The sequence below is a fragment of the Pituophis catenifer genome, unplaced genomic scaffold (genome assembly GCF_029215685.1).
Source record: "Pituophis catenifer annectens isolate HBS135680 unplaced genomic scaffold, rPitCat1.0.hap2 SCAF_3, whole genome shotgun sequence".
Taxonomy (NCBI): domain Eukaryota; kingdom Metazoa; phylum Chordata; class Lepidosauria; order Squamata; family Colubridae; genus Pituophis; species Pituophis catenifer.
The window spans coordinates 109232681-109253308 of NW_027256883.1; the positions used below are offsets into that span (position 1 = coordinate 109232681).

The 20628-nt window shown below is 37.5% G+C and overlaps 1 protein-coding gene across 5 annotated transcripts in view; it reads left to right on the forward strand.

The window, feature by feature from the left end:
• Positions 1 to 20628, forward strand: part of RABGAP1L (RAB GTPase activating protein 1 like) — a 206876-nt gene that overhangs the window by 5941 nt on the left and 180307 nt on the right. For 4 of the 5 annotated variants that reach the window (XM_070940921.1, XM_070940922.1, XM_070940925.1 and 1 more), the window contains exons 2-6: positions 3648 to 3831; positions 5941 to 6151; positions 7723 to 7897; positions 10688 to 10848; positions 11661 to 11771. In XM_070940921.1, the coding sequence (XP_070797022.1) occupies positions 3648 to 3831; positions 5941 to 6151; positions 7723 to 7897; positions 10688 to 10848; positions 11661 to 11771 (842 nt within the window). Of the gene's footprint in view, positions 1 to 3647; positions 3832 to 5326; positions 5462 to 5940; positions 6152 to 7722; positions 7898 to 10687; positions 10849 to 11660; positions 11772 to 20628 lie in introns of those variants that run through there. The other variant, XM_070940924.1, reaches the window with a different exon arrangement.

Genomic DNA, 20628 nt, shown 5'->3' on the forward strand with positions numbered 1-20628 from the left:
CAGTTATGGAAGAAAATCATGGCAAACCACTTCTGAACTCTTGCCAGGAAAACTGCAGAGATTTATTCAAGCAGTTGCCAGGAGTCAGTACTGACTTGAAGGTGTGCAATTGTGTGCACCCCTCCACACCCACCCACACAAACACACAGATATCTACCTCCTCATTGGAACACTTTTCTATCAGGTGTTTTCTATATTTATTTGAGCCTCTCTTCTGGTGTCTTTTTGAATAATAGCAATTCATATTAAATTTCTGCCCTGCCAGTTAAATATAATTTTCAGTAAGTACAGTAATTAGAAATAATTTGTATTCATAGCTTAGGGGGAAATACAAGTGTTACAGCCATTTTCTAGTTCAGCAATTTTTTGATTCTAACTGGCTGACTAACTTGTGCTCAAGGTGATAGTGAGTGAGCTCTGCTGATACATTATTAGGCACCTTGGAGCTAAAACCATTTGGTCTAAGAATAGAATTTGGAACTGTAAATTTAAACGTGAGATCTCTCTTTGGATCCTGACTGCTCTCAGGAGAATAATAAATGGGGAATGAAGTAAGAGAGGAGATCCGAAAGAGAAGTCAGCCAGTTGTGATTCTGTGATGTTCTTCACTTTCTTTGGTTCTTGGCTTGTCTATTAAACACATAAATTATGCTCTTGTAGTCCTCAGGAACTAATTAAAAAATGACATACCTTTTGCAAGTCCTGGTTCCCATATGTGAGCTAACATAAGTAAATCGCATTAGAAAAAAATAGAATAGTGAAGATATTTTTCAATATAGTATTAAAATGATGGCAAATGATAGTTTAAAAATCAGGTATGATTCACTTAACAACCCCTTGCTTAGAAACAGAAATTCTGGTCCAAATTATGCATCTACGTTGAGGACTACCTGTAAAAGATTATCAATATACAGTGGTAAAAAGAGTTTATGAATACCTTTAGAACTATCCATAATCTGACTTTAATCTTAATCCTATAAGAAGTAAAGAGATTGCGCAAACCACACTCAAAACAATATACCATGTCATGTCTTTATTGAACATATTGAGCCAGTGATCACCATCTGATGGAATTCCCCAAGGCTTTAGATTTGGTAGCTGCTGGTACCTGTTTCAGCAGCAATAAATTCAATTGAATGTTTCCTGAATTTGTTGATCAATCCTGCACATTGGTTTGGAAGTATTTTGATGCATTCCTCTTTAAGATACAGTATTTTTGAGCTGTCTTGTATGAATTGCTTACTTTGGTTTTGCCACAACATTTTACTTGAGCTAAGGTCAGAACATTCCAAAAAAATGAAATGTCTTTTGCTTCAGCCATTTGGTTATAAATTTATTTATTAGTTCTCATGTTACCTTATTCACATTTATTTAAGCTTCACCTCACAAATACCTTGACATTCTCCTATGGAATTTGCTGACAGAATCCAGACTCAGTTGTTCCCTGAGTGATTAGTTCTCCAGATCCTGAGGCAATTATTCACATTGCCCTGCTTTTGCTGGAACATAGTGTTTTATTTTCTTCAAATGCAATATTTTTATTTTTATTCTGTGTAATCAGTTTTATTCTTTCCATGCATTAGCACTCTTGTTCAATAGATAGATGATAGATAGATAGATAGATAGATAGATAGATAGATAGATAGATAGATAGATAGATGCTTTTTTAACCTCTCTGGATGTTAAGAAGGACTTAGACAATAGCTTCATATCTTGCATTGTATCTAGGTCAATTAAAAGAAGCATTAAGCATCTGCTATTTTTAATCCAAAGGTATAACAGTTATTTTTACATTTTCATTGCTTTATAAGGAGAACAACATTTAATATTCATTCCCAAATATATTTATACAGTTAATGCTCTCTAACTGCTTGTTTGGTTGAAGAACATGCCACATAATCAGTAAATTTGTTGTACTGTAAATGTACCATAGTGTGTATTTGTTTAAAACATTTTTATAAAGATTTTGTAGCTTGGAATGATTTAGTAGACTATTTTGTAATTTGTAATATAGTAAAGAAGTTGAATTTTTAATCCATCATTATTAATAAATCACATAGCTATTAATGCTCATTTGAATTTTAAAGCTGCTGCTTGAAAGAACAACTATATATTTAAAATTGTAAATAAAAAAGATAGTTCTAAAGTGTCATATTTACTAAATTGTGAAATCACCAAATAATATGCAAACTTTCTAATTTTGTTCCTAGGCTTTACATGCATTCTGTAGAATGCAGCTATATGTAGAATAACACACCATTGTCAGTATCGCATACGAGAGGCAGATTGTAGATGTTTTCTGAACTTGTTAAATCTCTGTATTTCATAAAGTATGATGTATTGGTTTTTCCATTTATCTTCAAATATTGGAGTTTTGGATACTATAAAATTATAACTTGTAGAAGATTATGATCTAAAAGATTTTAGCAATAAAAAGATACATACATAACAACTAATTGGAAGTAATTTTGCTGTTTGATTCTTATGGCAAAAAGAATTAGAATTTTGAATTTTGAAATGGACTTCATTTTGCTGACGGATTTTGGTATGATGACTAGAAATAAAAGCTTATATAGAAAAGGGAATTACAATGTAATCTTAGAGAAAGAGGTCTGATTAGAATTGTATGTATAACTGCTGAGAGGAAGTTTGAAAGCCGCTTTTTTATACATTATCTATATCTGTATATGGGTATGACTCTTCTTTTCCATTTTTTTTTCATATTTTTTAATGATTTTTTAAAATAAAAAATGGAGTTTTTTATTTTAATTAAATAAATTAAATTTAATTAAATAAAATTTTTAAATTTTCATTTAAAATAACTGGTATATCCAATTTCATGAAAATGTTTCTTTTAAAAATAGTCCATTAAAATCCAATGATAAAACTTCCCTTGTTTTTTTTAAATTAGTTCCTATTTTTATTAGTTTCTGAATTTTTTTCATTTCAGATGAGTAACCCTGTCATAAAAATATATCTAAATTAGTAGTAGAATAATACACTAATACAAGAATCACTTTGTATGACAGACATGACAGAAAGATTAGTGTGAAAAGATTTTCCATTGTCCTCAGACCAAAAACTGATGGAGAAATAAACATATATAGTAATAAACAGCTAAAATATTAACGGAATTAAATAAGGTATCTGTTTTCAGGAATTGATTATTTGGAAATAGCTTGACTATGATATGAAGGTATTTATTGAAGTTTAAGACATACTGTTGCTTGTGGAATTGTAATACTGTACTGATAAATGATGAGGGACGTGGTGGCTCAGTGGCTAAGATGCTGAGCTTGTCGATTGAAAGGTCGGCAGTTCAGTGGTTCGAATCCCTAGTGCCGTGTAACAGGGTAAGCTTCCATTAATTGTCCCAGCTTCTGCCAACTTAGCAGTTCAAAAGGACGTAAAAATGCAAGTGGAAAAATAGGGACCATCTTTGATGGGAAGGTAACAGCGTTCCGTGTGCCTTTGGTGTTTAGTCATGCTAGTCACATGACCATGGAGACGTTTTTGGATAGCGCTGGCTCTTTGGCTTTGAAATGGAGATGAGCACCACCCTCTGGAGTTGGGAATGACTAGCACATATGTGTGAGGGGACCCTTTACCTTTACTGATAAATATTTTTCCTCTATTTTTTCTTCTAGATGTTTCCAGATGAAGAACAACAAATAACACAAACCATGGAAAATGTACTGGAAGATTTTGACAAAGGCCCGCAAGAAAGTATTTCTGATTTTGTGGATTTGAGTGGCAATTGCCAACAATCTTTTGAAGAGGTTTCTGTGAACCAAAGCTCTATGCATCTTCCACTTGATTCTCCCACCGCAGGTTTGTCTGTTTGTTTATTAAATTTGTGTACTGCTGATCCCATTTGAAGATGACTCTTAAGTACAGGTAGTCCTCAACTTACAATAGTTTGTTTAGTGACCATTCAAAATTACAACAGCACTGAAAAAAATTACTTATAACCATTTTTCACACTTATGACCATTGCAGCATTCCCATGGTCACATGAATAAAATTCAAATCCTTGGCAATTGACGGTTGCAATGTCCCAGGGTCATGTGATCACCTTTTGTGACCTTCTGACAAGCAGATTCAATGGGGAAACCTGATTCACTTAACAACCGTGTTAACTAATTTAACAACCACAGTGATTCACTTAACAAATCTGTTAAGAAAAGTCTAAAATGGGGCAGAACTCACTTAGCAAATTTCTCACTTAACAACATAAATTTTGGGCTCAATTGTGGTCGTAAGTTGAGGGCTACCTGTAATAGCAGAAATACTTTGTAAATTGTGTAAATACTGAAGGAGATATTTAGGAAAAGATAAAAACATTCATAATGCATGTTCTTATTCGTATAATGATTGCTGAATTTTGCATTTATTTTAACATTCATTTTCATATTTTAAGGAAAAATATTCGAGGGAAGCTGCTTGAAACATATTTGCAGATAGTTGTCAGTACCTTTAAAATTACAGGTAGTTCTTGAGATATGACTGTAATGGGGCTTACCTGTTATGGTTGCATTTTGTGATAGCCATTAAGTAAAGTACGCTCCCACAGAGAAGGGCTCCTCCGGGTGCCATCTGCCAAAAAATGTCGGCTGGCGACCCCCAGGGGGAGAGCCTTCTCTGTGGGGACACCTGCCCTCTGGAATGAATTGCCCCCCGAGATACGGAGGATTCCCGATTTACACACCTTTCATCATGCCCTCAAGACGCTTTTATTTCAACAAGCCGGGCTGGCCTAATTTTTAATCTTTTGATTTTTAACTTTTAATTTTTTAAAACGGGTTGTTTTATCCTAATAGATATGGGTCAAATTATTTAATATTTCTTAAATTGTTTTTTAAATTTTATATCTGTGTGTTTTTATCTTGGCTGTACACTGCCCTGAGTCCTCCTGGGAGAAGGGTGGTATATAAATTAGATTAATAAATAAATAATAATAAATAATGCATGTAACTTGATTCTCCCCATCCCTGCTCTCTCCAGTATAATAATTAAATGAACGTATAGGTCACTTAATGGAGCATGGCCTGCCTAGGGATGGGGGAGACTCTTGGAAGACTAGCACAGGCCTAGGCCAGCCTGCCCGGATCTTCCCAAGGCTCCCCATTCCTGGAGAGATCCCATGCTCTGATTCCTGCCCCTTGGTTCCCCACGCACCTTTTCCAGCTGCCACTGAGTCCCCTGAGGCTTGATTCCCATTCCACAGGTCAAACATCCTCCTCCTCTTCTTTTGAAGAGCTCTGAGGCCTTCCAGAGTGCTGGAATGGATCACTTAATTGCATAACCATATAGTGCGATTCCAGAAGTGGCAGCGATATTTACAGCTACCAGAATGCAATTTGGGCCCTGGATACATAACAGCTGCTTCCAAAATTGTGCCATGTGGCTGAGCACAAGATGACTTGTTCCAGTGCTATGGAAAGTTTCAGATCTTCAAAAGGTAAGTGAGGAGGAGTGTGTGGGGCTTGGTGGGGTGGGAATCAGGCCTAAAGCTAGCAGGGAGCCATTCAGGGAGGGAAATGTTTGCAGAGACCCTGGGGGGAGGGTAGGAGGGAAGATAGGTGGGTGGTTCTGCTTTAGCATCCCTGCAGTTGGTCATAAGGGCAAATGAATGTGTGGGTGCTGCAGTCCTGTTATAAGACTCTTTTGTGGTCGTTATGCACTTGGAGTTTAGGAATATTAATATAACAAGAATGAAGGCTATTGCTTAAAGCATTGTAAGCCGCCCTGAGTCTCCGGAGAAGGGCGGCATATAAATCAAATTAAAAAAAAAAATAAAAAAAAAATAACAATAATCATCTATAATCTTGCAACAGATTTCAGAGGCGGCCCAAGAACATTGTTGTGGTTATGATTCTGTCATTATGAATGACACTTTGCAATGAATATTGGCTAATTGTTGAATTGTGTTTGTTTCAGAATCTTCATCGCAAACATCTCATTCTTTCACTGTACCTTCAGACGAGGATAGTGTATTATTCAACAAATTGTTATACCTCGGATGTATGAAAGTTTCTGCTCCCCGCAGTGAAGCAGAGGCCTTGTGTGCCATGGCAACTTTGAAAAACTCAAATCATTCTCCATCTCCTGTAACTCTTTATGTTCCAAATATCCCAGATGGTTCTGTTAGGTGAGCTGGATGTTTCTACTGAGTATCTATTGAGCAAGGTATCCAAATAAGTTTAAGAACAGGACAGGAATGGATTCCTGCTTCCTCCTGTAGGAGCTTCAAGTTGCTCAGTAAAATCTATTGTTTTGTGTTTTGAAGATCATATCTAATTCCCATCTTTCTTTCAAGTTCCTCAAATGTTGCCTGGATGTTTGCAGTGTATAGCTGATAGCAGATAGCTGATTAGGAAAGCAGGTGCCTTAATTCCAGTCTAGACATAACGCGAAAGGGTATTGGCACTTGTAGCAGCTTTATAAGCTCAAGTGGGGCGTTTTTTGGAGCAGAGCTTTTTTCAGATTTGGTTTGAAGTTTATGATCTAAGCAAGGAGCATTTTTACTAGATTAAGAACTACAGTGAAATTTAAGATAGGATATTTGAAAATAATATGTGTGGATAGATAAATATCCACCTTTCTATGGATATTTGTTTTACTGTGAAATCACTTGATGGATTTGAAACTGGAAAAAATTGGACAAAACTACAAAGGAGAGGATTATCAACAATGGGGCTTGATGACATTATGTCACCTATTCAATTATGGAGTATGTTATATATATTAGTTATTAGTTGCTACCAGGAGAGCTGGTTCTCTTTTTCGCCATGCTTATAAATTCTGAATGTGACATGCGGTGCTGGATTATATGGGGCTTTTGGCTTCATCCAATTGAAGTTTTCTTTCTGTTCGTGTACTACCAGCGACTAAACAAGGACGTCATGCATATGCTGGAGGACGGTTCTATATGATCTCCCTGATAAATCTCATGAGGAACTATGGTGTCAAAAATTGAAGGAAAGGAATTACATTTCTATGTTTTTCCTTTTCTTTTTCTTTCTTTTCTGTATTTTTTCTTTTTCTTCATATCTACCTCTGTCTCTACTGGTATCAGGCATAATATAATATATATACTCTAGTCTAAAACAATTATGGTGAAACTCAATATCTTGCCTTCAAATATACATAAAACATTTTCAGGGAAATTAATGGAGATTTTGGTTGTGTTATTTATATACTCCAGTATCTCACCAATCCATATAATAGTTATGACGTGTTGCGATTTCACAGATTATAATTATTTAATTATATATTTAAAATTTTATCCTTAGTTGTATCCAAACAACCTGTAGTTTTAACAGTTAGTTGAAGCATAAAAGAAAAGAAATAAAAGTTAAAAAAGTATACTGTGAAAATGTACTTAATGCTGAAATGCATGTAGAAAGCAGTTGTGATGAAATTGTGAATATTCAGATACTGTTAAGTATTTCTACATATAATAAATGTGCACTCTATTGATCTAAAATCTATTTAGAATATAAGTGACAAAACTGAACAACAGCATATTGTCATGTGACTGAAAACATAACATATTACAGTATTGTGAAATTTAATAGCATTTAAATATTAAAATTGCAAATACCTTTTTGTGAACACTTTAAACATTTTCCAGAGTGGATACAGATATCAAAAATAGCAAAGAAATTATTATTTCTCCCAGAATTACAAAGGTTTTTTAATTTTCTTCATTTCATTTAGAATAATAGATCAGTCCAACAGTACAGAAATTGCTTCTTTCCCAATCTACAAAGTGTTGTTCTGTGTCCGTGGGCAAAATGGGACTTTGGAATGTGACTGCTTTGCGTTTACTGAAAGTTACTCTGGCACTGAGGAGTTTCAAATTCATGTCTTCTCTTGTGAAATTAAAGAGGCAGTAAGTAGAAAGAATAAGTATTATTGTTTCAGAAAGCTCTGTTGAAATAATAGGTTATGGATGAGAAATGTCTGATTCACTAAATTGTTGCATCTCCCTGCAGAATGTGAGCACAGCTTTAAAAAAAAACCCCACACTTATATGACCACCCCTCTTACGTAATATAACTCTGGGCAGTTCACAACCATAATGAAAACCAAAGAAGAGAAAACCAAAACCCAGCATCTCAACCAACACTTTCCAATACATCCACCAATAAAATCCCTGCACTCCAATCTTGTCCTGTTCCAACTCTTGGAGGAAAAGAACACTAAAAGGATGAGGGCATGCCAGAATCCAGGAAAAAGGTGTTCTACACAACCAGCATTGCTACAGAAAAGGCACTGTTGCTGTTGCCAGGCACGCTTCCTATGCCCCACTAGATTGTAACATTTGAGGGAATTGACCTAACAAGCACATCCATCCTTTCTGACCTGGTGCTATGGGCAGATGCCTGAGAGATAGACAATCCTGCAAATAACTTGACATAAAGCCATATAGGGCTTTAAAAATGATAGCTAACATCATAAATTGCACCTGGAAAGAAGCTGGGAGCCAGTGCAGCTCGTGTAACATCAATGTAATCTGGTAAATGGGGGTGGGGGCAACATTGTGTGTGCTGCTGCATTCTGGACCAGTTGTAATTTTCAAGTGGTTTTCAAAGGCAGCCTCAGATATACTGTATTACAATAATTCAACTGTGAGTGACCATGAGCAAGACTTGCTGGTCCAGGAATGTGCACAGGAGATGGATATCTGCACATGTGCCCCCCTCCCAGTCGAGCAATTACCTCCTCCTTAAGCAATGATGATAATGCATCTGACACTATCAAATGATCTCACACTGTTAAAGAGAAGTGAGAGACTTAACCCCTGAGGCACTCACATGCAAGGGCCTAGAGTTAGACAACCCCCCCTTCCCCAACTTTAATTAGAACTAACCACAGGGGAAAGAGGAAAATCACTATAAAACAGTGCCTCCCACTTCCAATGCTGTCAAAAGCTACTGAAAGATCCAAGAAGACCAAGCTGGTTGTACCACTACTGTCTTCTCTAAAGAGCACCCACAAACAGAACCAATACCGTCTTAATACTGTAACCCAGTCTGATGATCCTCTTCATCCAAGGTCCTTTACAGTTGAACTCCAATAACTTTCTTAAAAACCTTCTCTATAAAGGGAAGATTGGAGACTGGATGAAAGTTATCCAACACGGTTGGGTCCAAAGATGGCATCTTCAGAAAGGCTTCCTATAAGGCAGATGGTAATACTCCTTCCCACAAAGAACTTTAATCATCACATGAACCCAACCACTTCTGTTCCTCTCTTCCCTTTTGTATCTCTGTTCCATCATCTCATTAGGCAGCAGATGAAAGCAGAAGCTTGCTTTAAATCTTCCATTTTCCTCGGAAAAAACATTGGGCAAGCAAAGTTAATTCTTGGGACTTGGATGCCCAACTGGGAACACATTCAAGTACACAGCCAGTGCTTCATCTAAGGAGGGCATGCTCTGGATGTAATACCAAGTAGATGCCATTTGTCCTGTAAAGTGACTTCAATGTTATCTGGCAAGAATTTAATCAATTACTTAACTTCTATGCACCTTTTATTATTATTTTTTTATGGCTTCCATTATGTTTTAAGGAATGCAAATAATCCAAAGGGGGCTGATTTTTACTTCAGTGTCTTTCAAAAACAGAGAATAAAACTGAGTTTTATCATTTGAATAATTGTGATATTAAATAAATGTGATATTAAAAATCTTCATTCAGAAGTTAAATTTACTGTTTTCACTGAGGATTTGAATGAGTGACCTGTGGTTCTTCAGGTTTTCCTGAATTATTAGTCACAAAGATCAATAAATTTTTATACGGTCACAGACCAGCATTAGAGATAAAAGCATTAAAAATAATACTAATAATAAAAATAAAAAATAAAAACAGACAAAATAATATATTACGATTAGTGATGGATTATCAGTGGGTACTTAGAGTCTGCCTCATTTTGCATACAGTATAGCAAAATTTGGGTACATTTAAAGAAACTAGTTAATACTGATTTGATAACAGCAGTCGTAGGTAGAAGAGATCAGTATTTCCCAGAAATTTTATTAGGGTACGTATTATAATGTGAATCCTTATAGAAGATACAAGATAGTAGGACATGAGCTATAGTTTCATAAGCCCTTGTCCGCAGGGGCACAATCTCAGTTCATATGGTATTTTTTTGTATCGGCCCTCTAAAACTGCTATGGGAAGAACACTGTAGCATACTAAGTGAATGCCCTTCAAATTTTTGGGATAGTTATATAATATAAGTATTTCGTTGCTTTAAAAGAGGTTCACAAAAGATAATTTTGGCATCACCATTTATCAGCAATTAGTATATGTTTCCTAAATTCAGGTTACTATATTCAAGAATGTTTATGATAACAGTTTTTTTTTGCTGACAAATAGATATGGTTTATTGATTATTAAGATGCTGTGCTTGGCATCTTATATTTGATAAAATACATTTTGTTGTTCTTTTAAGGTTCAAGTATCGGAAGACTTATTAAAGAACAGCAAACTGTAAATTTGCAAATTAGTTTTTTTCTGAAAATTAATAATATGTAAAATGTAAAATAATTAGTTACATATATAAGTATTGTACATTTTGATTTTGCAATTATAAATTATTGGTTTTGTTAAACTTTCTCTGTTCTCCCTAAATTATCTTTTACGCCCTTCTCTCATTCTCTGTTTATTTTTAGGTTAGCCGAATTTTGTATAGTTTTTCAACAGCATTCAAACGTTCCTCCAAACAGGCATCAGATAATGTGAAGGATGCTATTGTTTCAAGTCCTGACAGTGATATATTCATATTCACTGTTTCTTTAGAGGTCAAAGAAGATGATGGTAAAGGGAATTTCAGGTAAATGAAAAAAATGACAACATAGAGGGAAAAAAACCTAAATAATTTAAATTTGTGAAAGTAAATTAATTTTGTCTATTTGTTCAGATTGCTTCATAACCATCCTCTAAGGAATTCAAAATGAACATATTAACAACAGAATGCAAGGATTGATGGATAGTAAAGCAGTTTATCATAGTTTAGAAAATAGATTATATCAGGGGTGATATGCTCCTGGTTCGGACCGGATCACCTTATCTGGAAGCGATGGCGGCGGGTGGTTCAGAGAACCGGTAGCAAAAATCCCTGCCCCCCCCCCCCCATGCCCAGCTGAGACGTGTGATCCTCAGAGGCTTTTTTTTTTTTTTTTACTTTTAAAAGCATTTTTTCTTCCGCTTTAAAAAGAAAAAAAAGCCTTTGACGATCAGACAACTTAGCTGGGATTGTCAGAGCCTTTTAAAAGCATTTTTAAATGCTTTTCGCTGAAGAGGTTGTAGAAAAAATGCTTTTAAAAGTTAAAAAAAAAAAGTTGGCCAAACTCACTCAGTCACATTACCCCCCCACCAAGCCATGCTCACATAACTGGTAGTAACAAATTTACATTTCACCACTAGATCATATATTCCCAAACGTTTAAGATTTTAGAAACCAGAGGCAATGTTGGAATAGACAGTCTTTTTAATAGTGAGCTGCCTACAATATGTAAAAACATTTTATTTTGTGCCTTTTTGAAGTTCTTTGATTTTAATGAGGTAGATGAACTTATTTTTTATTAGAATTTTTATTAGAGTTTGCTGTTGAACAGATTTTGATAGAACGTTATTCTTCTTTAGTCCAGTACCAAAGGACAGAGAGAAATTTTACTTCAAACTAAAGCAAGGCCTTGAGAAGAAGGTTGTCATCACTATACAGCAGATTTCCAACAAAGAATTGGCCATTGAAAGGTAATAATAGCTACCATCCGTCATTAATAGTGCTTTGTAATGTTTATAATCTCAGTGTCTTTCCAAAATAGTATTTCCACAAAAACATAATTTAAAAACTGGAGGGTGAGTGAATTTTGCACCAGTGTTTCATCATTTCCGTTGCTGACTTGTTAATGATCCCAATTGAAAGTGCTTACCGTATATACTCACATATAAGCATATACTCACAATTGATCACAATTCAGCACTGGCATGTATTTGTATCCCAGTGTCATAGGATCACAATTTGTAACCTTCCCAGACAGCTTCTGAAAAGCAGTCAATGGGGAAAATCATAACGACCTCTTAACAATTACAGTGATTCGTTTAACAACTATGGCAAAAAAGTCATACAATGGGGCAAAACTCGATAACTGCCTTGCTTAGCAATGGAAATTTTGGACTCAATTTTGGTCATAAATCAAGGAGAACCTGGAGTCTAAGTTGTATGAAGGATTGTTCACCTGTATGAACCTGCTTAACCTTGTTTGGCCCACACCAGGAAAGTTCAGTTCATAGGCCAATAGGAACAGGACGTTTAGCTGAGGATCCCAAATGTATGCAATATTTCTTCTTGAATATATTCTGAAGCTTTTTTTTATATATATAAAAAAAGCTTTTTATATCCTTTTTATTGAAAAGTTTAATAGTAAGCATATGTTCTATTTGCTGCTTCATTCTTAATTTTGGATAGCCATAGTTTGCATTGTTTTAAAATTCAAGCCACTGATTCCAAGCTGTCTTGTATAACTTTTTTTTTTTGAACAAAATTTTTTTATTGTTTTTTTTTAAATTCAAGCAAATCAAACAAATCTCTTATCTATTTAAACATTTGTGCAACCCCCCCTTCCCTCCCCCTCCCCCGACTTCCCAGAAGAAAAACAGGGTATAGATTTTACCAAACATACGCTAAAATATGTTAAGTTAATGCAAAACATTAAAACTCCCTAGACCCCTTAACTCCCCTTCTACAGATTATTCATCAACCTCCCTTTAAACACAAAATAACATATAATCCTTTAGCCCTAAGAATTTTTTAAAAAACCAATAACAAACACTAGTAGATAATACATACTTAATCATTTGGCTATTCCTCCTGCTTTTGTGCTCAATATTCAAATATTTTTAACAATAATTAAATCTTAATTAATCATTAATTGAACTCTCAGTTCATTTAGTTAATCATTGTAGTTAATCATTAATACATCAATAGTTAGACCAGAAAAAATTAATCTTCCCTTCTTCCTTTCTTTCTGTATTTTTTCCAATCTTTCTTCCTCCCTCCTTCTTTTATTTTGAGGAGGTTTTGAATTTTAAGTGGGGGTTGATGTATCTTTAAGACTTGTCCCTTTCTCGGAACCATTTCCTCTGATTTAGAGCCCCCATATCGACTCTTCTTGCTTGTATAGACAGTCAGTTCATAGAACAAAGAATTAACCCGATCAGTTTGCAAAGAAAAATCCAGTTGCTGCATTTCAATTAATTGTGTGAAAGCCTCTGCCAAATCATCTTTATCCGAAACCTCATAGAGCTGATCAATTCCTTCTTCTTTCTGCTCCAAATTATATTTTTGAAAAGTTCTGTCAGTTAATTCCAAAAGGGCAGGAAGAGGGTTTGAAGATTCTTGAGGATCAGCCAGTTCCAACTTCTTTGTCAAAATGTCTCCTACATTGTCATTATGCTTTCCTTCAAAAACATCCTCAGTTGCTTTTTTATCCACCACCAATTCTGTAAATTTTTGTTCCATGATTGCTGTAAAGTTATTAATAATTTCAATTTGGTTATTCATGGCTTCTTTTATAAATTCTGCAAAGTCTCTAAAAAAAACCTCCTGGCTCTGTGTTTCAGTTCTCTGTGTCATTTCTAACGCCATTAAAGAGCCTCCACTTTCAGAAACTCCTTCCTTGGAAGCCATATTATTTAAAAAGAATTTTTCTTTTCACAACCATAAAGTCTCTCAAGCAGCTTTCTCAGATTTATTTGTAGTTTATCAAGCAAGATAGTTTTTTCTAGATCCAGCTCTCAAATCCAACAGTTTAAATCCAGTCTCTAAGCACAAGTCTATTAACAAGCACTTTCATTTCCTGCTTTCACTTTCACACCCACAACAAAGACGCCATTTCCAGCTCCAGCTCAGCAAAATCAAATAGAAACAATGTATCCCAGGAGTTAAGCTTGTTCTCCTGCTTCCGTTCTGTCTTCTTTTTGAAATCAATTAATCTTCTTCTTGAAAGCAGAGTTGGTCACCGGCGTCTGGCTCCGTTTAAATGGAGTTGCCACGGATCCGGAGCTTCAGTGGGCTGAACGGGGAGCTCTCACCCTCCAAGCCCCTGGAATTAATCCAGGGGCTCCCGGGGAGCTCTGCCCTCACCCACCGGCTCTCCTCTCCTTCTTCTCCCGAAGGAGAGGTTTTCAAGCCGTCTGACAGCTGATTAGCGCTGTCAGAATGGCTCCAACGGAATCGTGGGGCTGGCGGTCCAAAAAGACCGTCCGCGATACCGGCGGTGCCAACGGAAGTCCCCTGTCTTGTATAACTTTTGATTTAAAAGACATTGTAAATTTTTTTTTCTACAAATAAAACCTCTTTAGGGGCTCCTAGGGCGAGCATAAAAAATCATGGATTTTATCAACAGATTCTCTCTCCTCTACATATTATTAGATTTTGTTTTTCAGTTTAATAATACAGTACTAGTCGTTGCATCATTTAAAGTGTATCGAATACAGAACTTAAAATGCAGTTTGTGTAATATTTTGTCTGTTATGAAGGTATCTTGGAATTCCTGTATTCATTCTTCTTTTTTTGTATTAAGTGTAACACTATTATTGAATTTTTAGTATTTGGATAGTAATAATGTCACTTACATTGTTACTTAGTTCTTTTACAAATGCTTGGTTAACAATTTAGGTTAATATAGTTTACTGTAATCCATGATTGCTGAAATAGGCATAAGCAGTTTGGTTCACATACAAAGGCAAGCCATCAACTATGATTTACAAATCATAAACTATGATTTACAAATTATAGTGGCTAAGTTCACGTGTTGGGCTAAACCAAGATTAAACAAATCACATGAAAGCTTAATTTGGAGTACCAAACTAGCATTTCTCTTCAGCAAGCTGTTTTAATAGCTTTGTCCACCAACTTCTGTTGTCTGTCCTTAATATTTTCTATTGATTTATTCATTATATTTTAAAGTGTTTGTATGCTTTTTAAAAAAAATCATAAGCTATCTTGAAATGTTTTGGGGTTGATAAGGTTGAAATAAATACATTTTAGTATACAGCTTATTTATGAAAGTTTTATAATAGCCAATAGCTAATATTGAGTTCTCGAAATATGATCCAACATTTCATCCAGCATTTATTAGAACATTTTTCATATTCTATAAAGAACTATTAAAGATAGATTTTTGACTTTAAAAATGTTCCTTCTGTTCTGGATAATTGTTCTAATGCAGATTATATCCTGGTTAAATTAATATATGTGAGATCTATGACTTAATTTTTCACTGTTCTATTTTTCATAAAAATAGCTGTGTAGTGTGATCCTGAATGTGTTAGATTCTAGCAATGGTGAAGGTATCTGAGGAAGGTACCTTTTTTCCTCCAAGATGGAATCTTGAAATGGAAAAAGTTTGAATTTGCTTTCTTGTAAAATAAAATAAAATTTGAATAAAATTGCTTTATTATTAAGGAAATAAAAAGCTATCTGAAAATTGTGGCTCCTAATTCATGTCTACTAAAAAAAATAAACATTTTCAAAGCAACAAAAATGTTGCTTTTAAAAACAATCTCCTCTAGATGGCAGCCTTTCCATAAGATTTGAAATCAATGTTTAGTTTCATATTAGGTTCTTACTGCTTTTCTCTTAATTTTTTCAAGAATGTTGCAGTCAGAAAACCTGTTTGATAAATGATTGTCATAGTTGTTTATGCATAAATCTGGACTATTAACAATGTATTTTTTAAGGTCAGGTTTGTCTGTACCCATACTCATATTTGTATAAAAATTAATATTCAGTGATAGTTACAAATTATAAGTTGGTTAATTTTTCCTTATTTTTTTTCCTATTTCTGTTGGGGAGGTTTTGCACAAACACAATCTGCAAAAAATCATAGAGATAATTTTTTGTGGCTCTTTTGTTAGGAAACTATTATTTTAACTTCTCACTCTTCCTTCCTGAACAACAACCTCAGGAGCCTAGTTATTAATGTCATTGTATTTAACTGTAACTCATTCCCCCTGACTTTTAATATAGATAGACATTGCTTAATGACTAATTGGGATCAACAATTCTGCTGCTAAGCAAAGTGACTGCTTATTCTCTTGCAATCCCTTCCTCTCCAATCTTCCACTCTGGAGATGGGAAGAATGGTCAGGCAAAGGAGAGATTGTCTACAGAAATTACATGCTCTTTTTCTCCCCAATGTTGGGGAAGTATTCAGTCTAGTAGGGATGAAGCATGGTGCAAGTCTAGAGTCACTGTGCAACCATAAAAAGGCCACAACCGGTCCTCCCTGAATTCCTTGGAATCTTATCTAGTTGTTCCCAGGGGAGAGCTGCCAGACTGGGGAGATTCCTGTATTATTGGCAGAACATAATAAAATAGTTGAACTCTGCAAGTATGGATCTGGTTGTTCACATCTGACACACCCCTTTAGAGTGTAGAAACTGGAGAAAGGGATTTCAAGAGAGTAACCTGTTTGCATAGAGTTCCTGCTGCTCCCAACCTGGGCTGCCGGTGCATGTAATATGTAGCAGGGGTAAAATGCTCCCGGTTCAGACCGGATCGCCCAATCCGGTAGCGATGGAGGTGGGTGGTTCGGAGAACCGGTAGCAAAAATCCCTTGCCACCCCCCCCCCCCCCGTGCCCAGCTGAGCCGCACAATCATCAGAGGCTTTTTGTTTTACTTTTAAAAGCATTTTTTCTACAACTTCTTCGGCGGAAAAAATGCTTTTAAAAGTAAAAAAAAAGCCTCTGATGATCACGCGGCTCAGCTGGGATCCTCAAAGGCTTTTAAAAGAAAAAGACCCTTTTTTTCTTTTAAATGCCTCTGATGATCCAAGCTGAATTGCCTGATCGGCAGAGACTTTTTTTCTTTTAAATGCCTCTGCCGATCAGGCAACTCAGCTGGGATTGTCAGAGCCTTTTGAAAGCATTTTTTTACAACCTCTTCGCCGAAGAGATTGTAGAAAAAATGCTTTTAAAAGTAAAAAAAAGAAAAAATGGCCAGGCCCACCCAGTCACATTACCCCCATCACCACCACCAAGCCACGCCCACAGAACCAGTAGTAACAAATTTTAGATTTCACCACTGATATGTAGAAGATAAACAGCTTTACTTTCTTGCAACCCCTTCCTCTCCAATCTCTTTGCTTTGCAAAGGGGTGGAAAAAAAACGGCAGCCACAGGATAGTGTACACTGACTATTAAGGCAATCATGTGAGTGAGGGACACTGAGAAGGTTGCTAATGGTCATAAATCGGCTGTAAAGTTATTTTTCAATACTGTCATAACTTCAAATAGTCACTAAACAAGTGGCCAGTAAATGAGGATCATGTGTAATACCGTAGTACTATTTAATTACAGTTTTTCTGAACTTTTATAGAAGGAAATCCTGTAAGAATATGGATTGTTTCTCTTCCCGTCCTGGAAAGTAAAATATTATTTTTCTACCTTCCAGCACCAAATGGGAAGTTGAGCCTATTCTGAAATTTTGTTTTGGTTAGCTGGTGGGATAGTAAGTAGACTAACCCACCTCTATCTTAGAAGGGGGATTTTTTTTATGGTAGATGCAACAATTTTCATTTTGTTTCATTTCATTTCATGTGTCCAGAGCAAGAAAACAGCTTGAAAGAACAATACTTAAAACTAAAAACATAAATCAAAATAGGAAATTAAAAATATATTATGGTCTGGAGTAGTTGTCAGCTAAGCATCTCTTGATAATTAGTAATTATCTACCACCACTGGGAAGATCTTGCTGCTGGCCACTGCATTATGAACCAGATCTACTATGGGGTCACAAGCTGGAATTTCCCAGCTGAGCTTAATTGGAATATTGAATATGCTGCAATGGCAAATTTTAAAGCAAGTTAGTCTTAAGATGTCTAAGTTTTTAATATAGATATTAATGATATTCCTGTTGTGATAGTAGCCATATTGATCCATCAAACAACAGTAAAACCTCCACAATTTGGGATACTTGTAGACTGAATGAATTCATCAGCAATTGCTGCTGGGTTTCATCTAACATTCAGGTCCAAAGTTAAGATGGCTCCCCCAAGCTTTAAAAACCGAAAGACATAAGCCAATCTGTTTCTCAGTTGCAACAAGGTGCAAAGGCTCCTTTACTTACTAGAGGTCAGGAAAGAAAGAAAACTGAATAGACATGGAAGGAAACAAATGACAAGGGCATGATGATGTCATCATGTAAATGCTGTAACTTATCTAAGATGTTGTGGCATTAGTTCGCATTGCCTATCTGTAACATCAGAGAGTAACTCTGAATGTTATGTTAAAAGACAGTAATCTAAGCAAAAGTGAAATATTATCTAGTGGTTTGAAGGGATTAACTCTCTGAAAATACAGTCCTTCAGGTAGTTTACACCAGCGGCTCCCAACCTTTTGGGCAGCAAGGGCGGGTCCATGGAGAAAGGTTTTTCTGGGGAATAGAGGGGTTGTGGTTTTTTGTGCTGCCTGTATCCTGTGGATGGGGCTTCACTTATTTTATCGGACCAGTTGCTGGCATGCTGCGGACCTGTGCCAGTCCACAGACTGGGGATTGGAGACCCTTGGTTTACACTATTCTTCATCAGTATACACAGCTGTATTGGAAGATCAGTTATAGAATATTCCAGCGCAAATGTAGAGCAAGAATAACTGTCAGTGACCTGTCAGAAAATAAAATCCAAAGTCAGTATTTGCAGAAATAGGCAACCCCTCAGTACCCCAATTATGGTTTTCCCATGGCCCAAAAATTGTGGTGTTATTATTTCTACAAAGTTAAAATGAAAATTTAAGGGAAATGACAGTTACAGTTTGTCTTTTGATTCAACTGCAAAATGAAGTTTGCATTTGCAATTTTTGTTAGATAAGTAAGTGGTAGAACTGTGCAGCGCTTTGGATTTTATAAGGATTAATCCAATACAAATTAATTGTTATTTAATTTTGCTTTATTGAATATTGTAATGTTTGTACTTCTGTATTTATAAACTGCCCAGAGTTGCTGTTGATAAAATGGGCAGCATATAAATTAAATATATAATTAAAAATATGAACTGCAGCTAATTAAGCAACTTTGTTGGTTTTCAGAACCATGTAGCTACAATGGAAGCTGCCTCACAGCAGCTCTGTAATCCTAGTACTAGATACAGATGCTTTAATAAGCTGCAAACAAGTACCGTATTTCCCTTTCTCCTTGTTTGGTAGCACCTTTTTTTAGTAAAATCTGAGGAAGTATACGCATGCGCCCCCACTTTTTCCAAGAGGGCCGGCGCGCCTCTTACCGGAGGACAACCAGTTACCCTAGCAAGATAGCTGTTCCCAAGCCGGCGGCAGCGCTCTCGGCCCTGCCTGACAACTCGCCAGCGCCCCATTCACCCATCCCAGCAGAGGCCTTTTGAGTCCAGCCTCGGGGCTGCCGCTTTGCATCGGGTTGCCTCTCCCCGTGTGTTGCTGTGGGTTTCCCCACGGAGAGGGCTGACTCCCTCAGAGACCAAGAGCGCAGCGCCGGTTCGCGGCCACTGCTCCTGGGGCAGCTCAGCTCAGCACCGTTCCTAGAGACAGCAGCGGGTCCTCCAAGCAGAGAGCAGGTGCCGGGCCGGCAGGAGATGCCGCCCCTTCACTCTCTGCTCGTCAGGCCGGGGAGCGGTCCAGGCGGGGCCGCCTCGGGGGAGAGCGCAGCACGGCCGGGGTCCTGGCGCTCCCTTGCTGGGTCCCTCGGAGCGCAGCGAGGCGGAAACCCGGGATTCGCCAGCAGCGCGGACGATTCCCAACTGGTGTGATTGCAGGCGCCGAGCCCGATGGCGGGAGGGGGCGACTGAGGGGAAGGGAGCCGAATGGGGTGGCGCGGGACAGGACAGCCGGCACAGCCACAACTCCAGCTCCTTCAGTTGCGGGTTGCAGGCGCCCTTTGGAACAGGGCTCTCCAACCTTGGCAACCTTAAAATTTGTGGACTTTGAGAACTCCCAGAGTTCTCAAAGTTGCCAAGGTTGGAGAGCCCAGCCCTGCCTTGGAAAAGCCCATTGTAAGGCAGACAGGAGGGTTCGACTCTCCCAAGCCTCTGCTCCCGCAAGGCACATTTACAGCCCGAGGGCGGAGCTGCAGTCCTGCTTGCGCCATTCATTGCAAGCCTCAGCCGCCTGCCAACCGAAAAAGGCGGGCGGGCCCGGCTGGCAGCAACTGCGGCCTCGTGTGTTTCCCCTTCTGACTGGGGGAGCAGCATGGGCAAAAGGCTGCTGGTCCACCGGTGGTCTGGACCGCCTGGGACCACACAAGTAGCTCACGCGGGCAGGGAAGGAGGGAATTCCTGGCTTACCTTGCTCTGCTCCCTTAGGAAGTGACCGCAGGGATTCCCTCTCTGCGTCTTTTGGCACCCGCGCCAATTGCTGGTCTTTGTGTGCGCGTGCGCGCCAGAAACCAGACCAGCTGGCCGGTGCGCATGCGCACTGTGGAAACAGGAAGATCGTTTTCCTGGAGTGCGCATGTGCAATGGGCGGCTGCTCTTCCAATTTCCGGCATGCCCGTGCACATGAAAACCAGATGACCGGCGTACCGTAACCCGGAAGAACAATGGGCGAGACTTCGCGTGCCCGGAGAAATGGCTCTGTGTG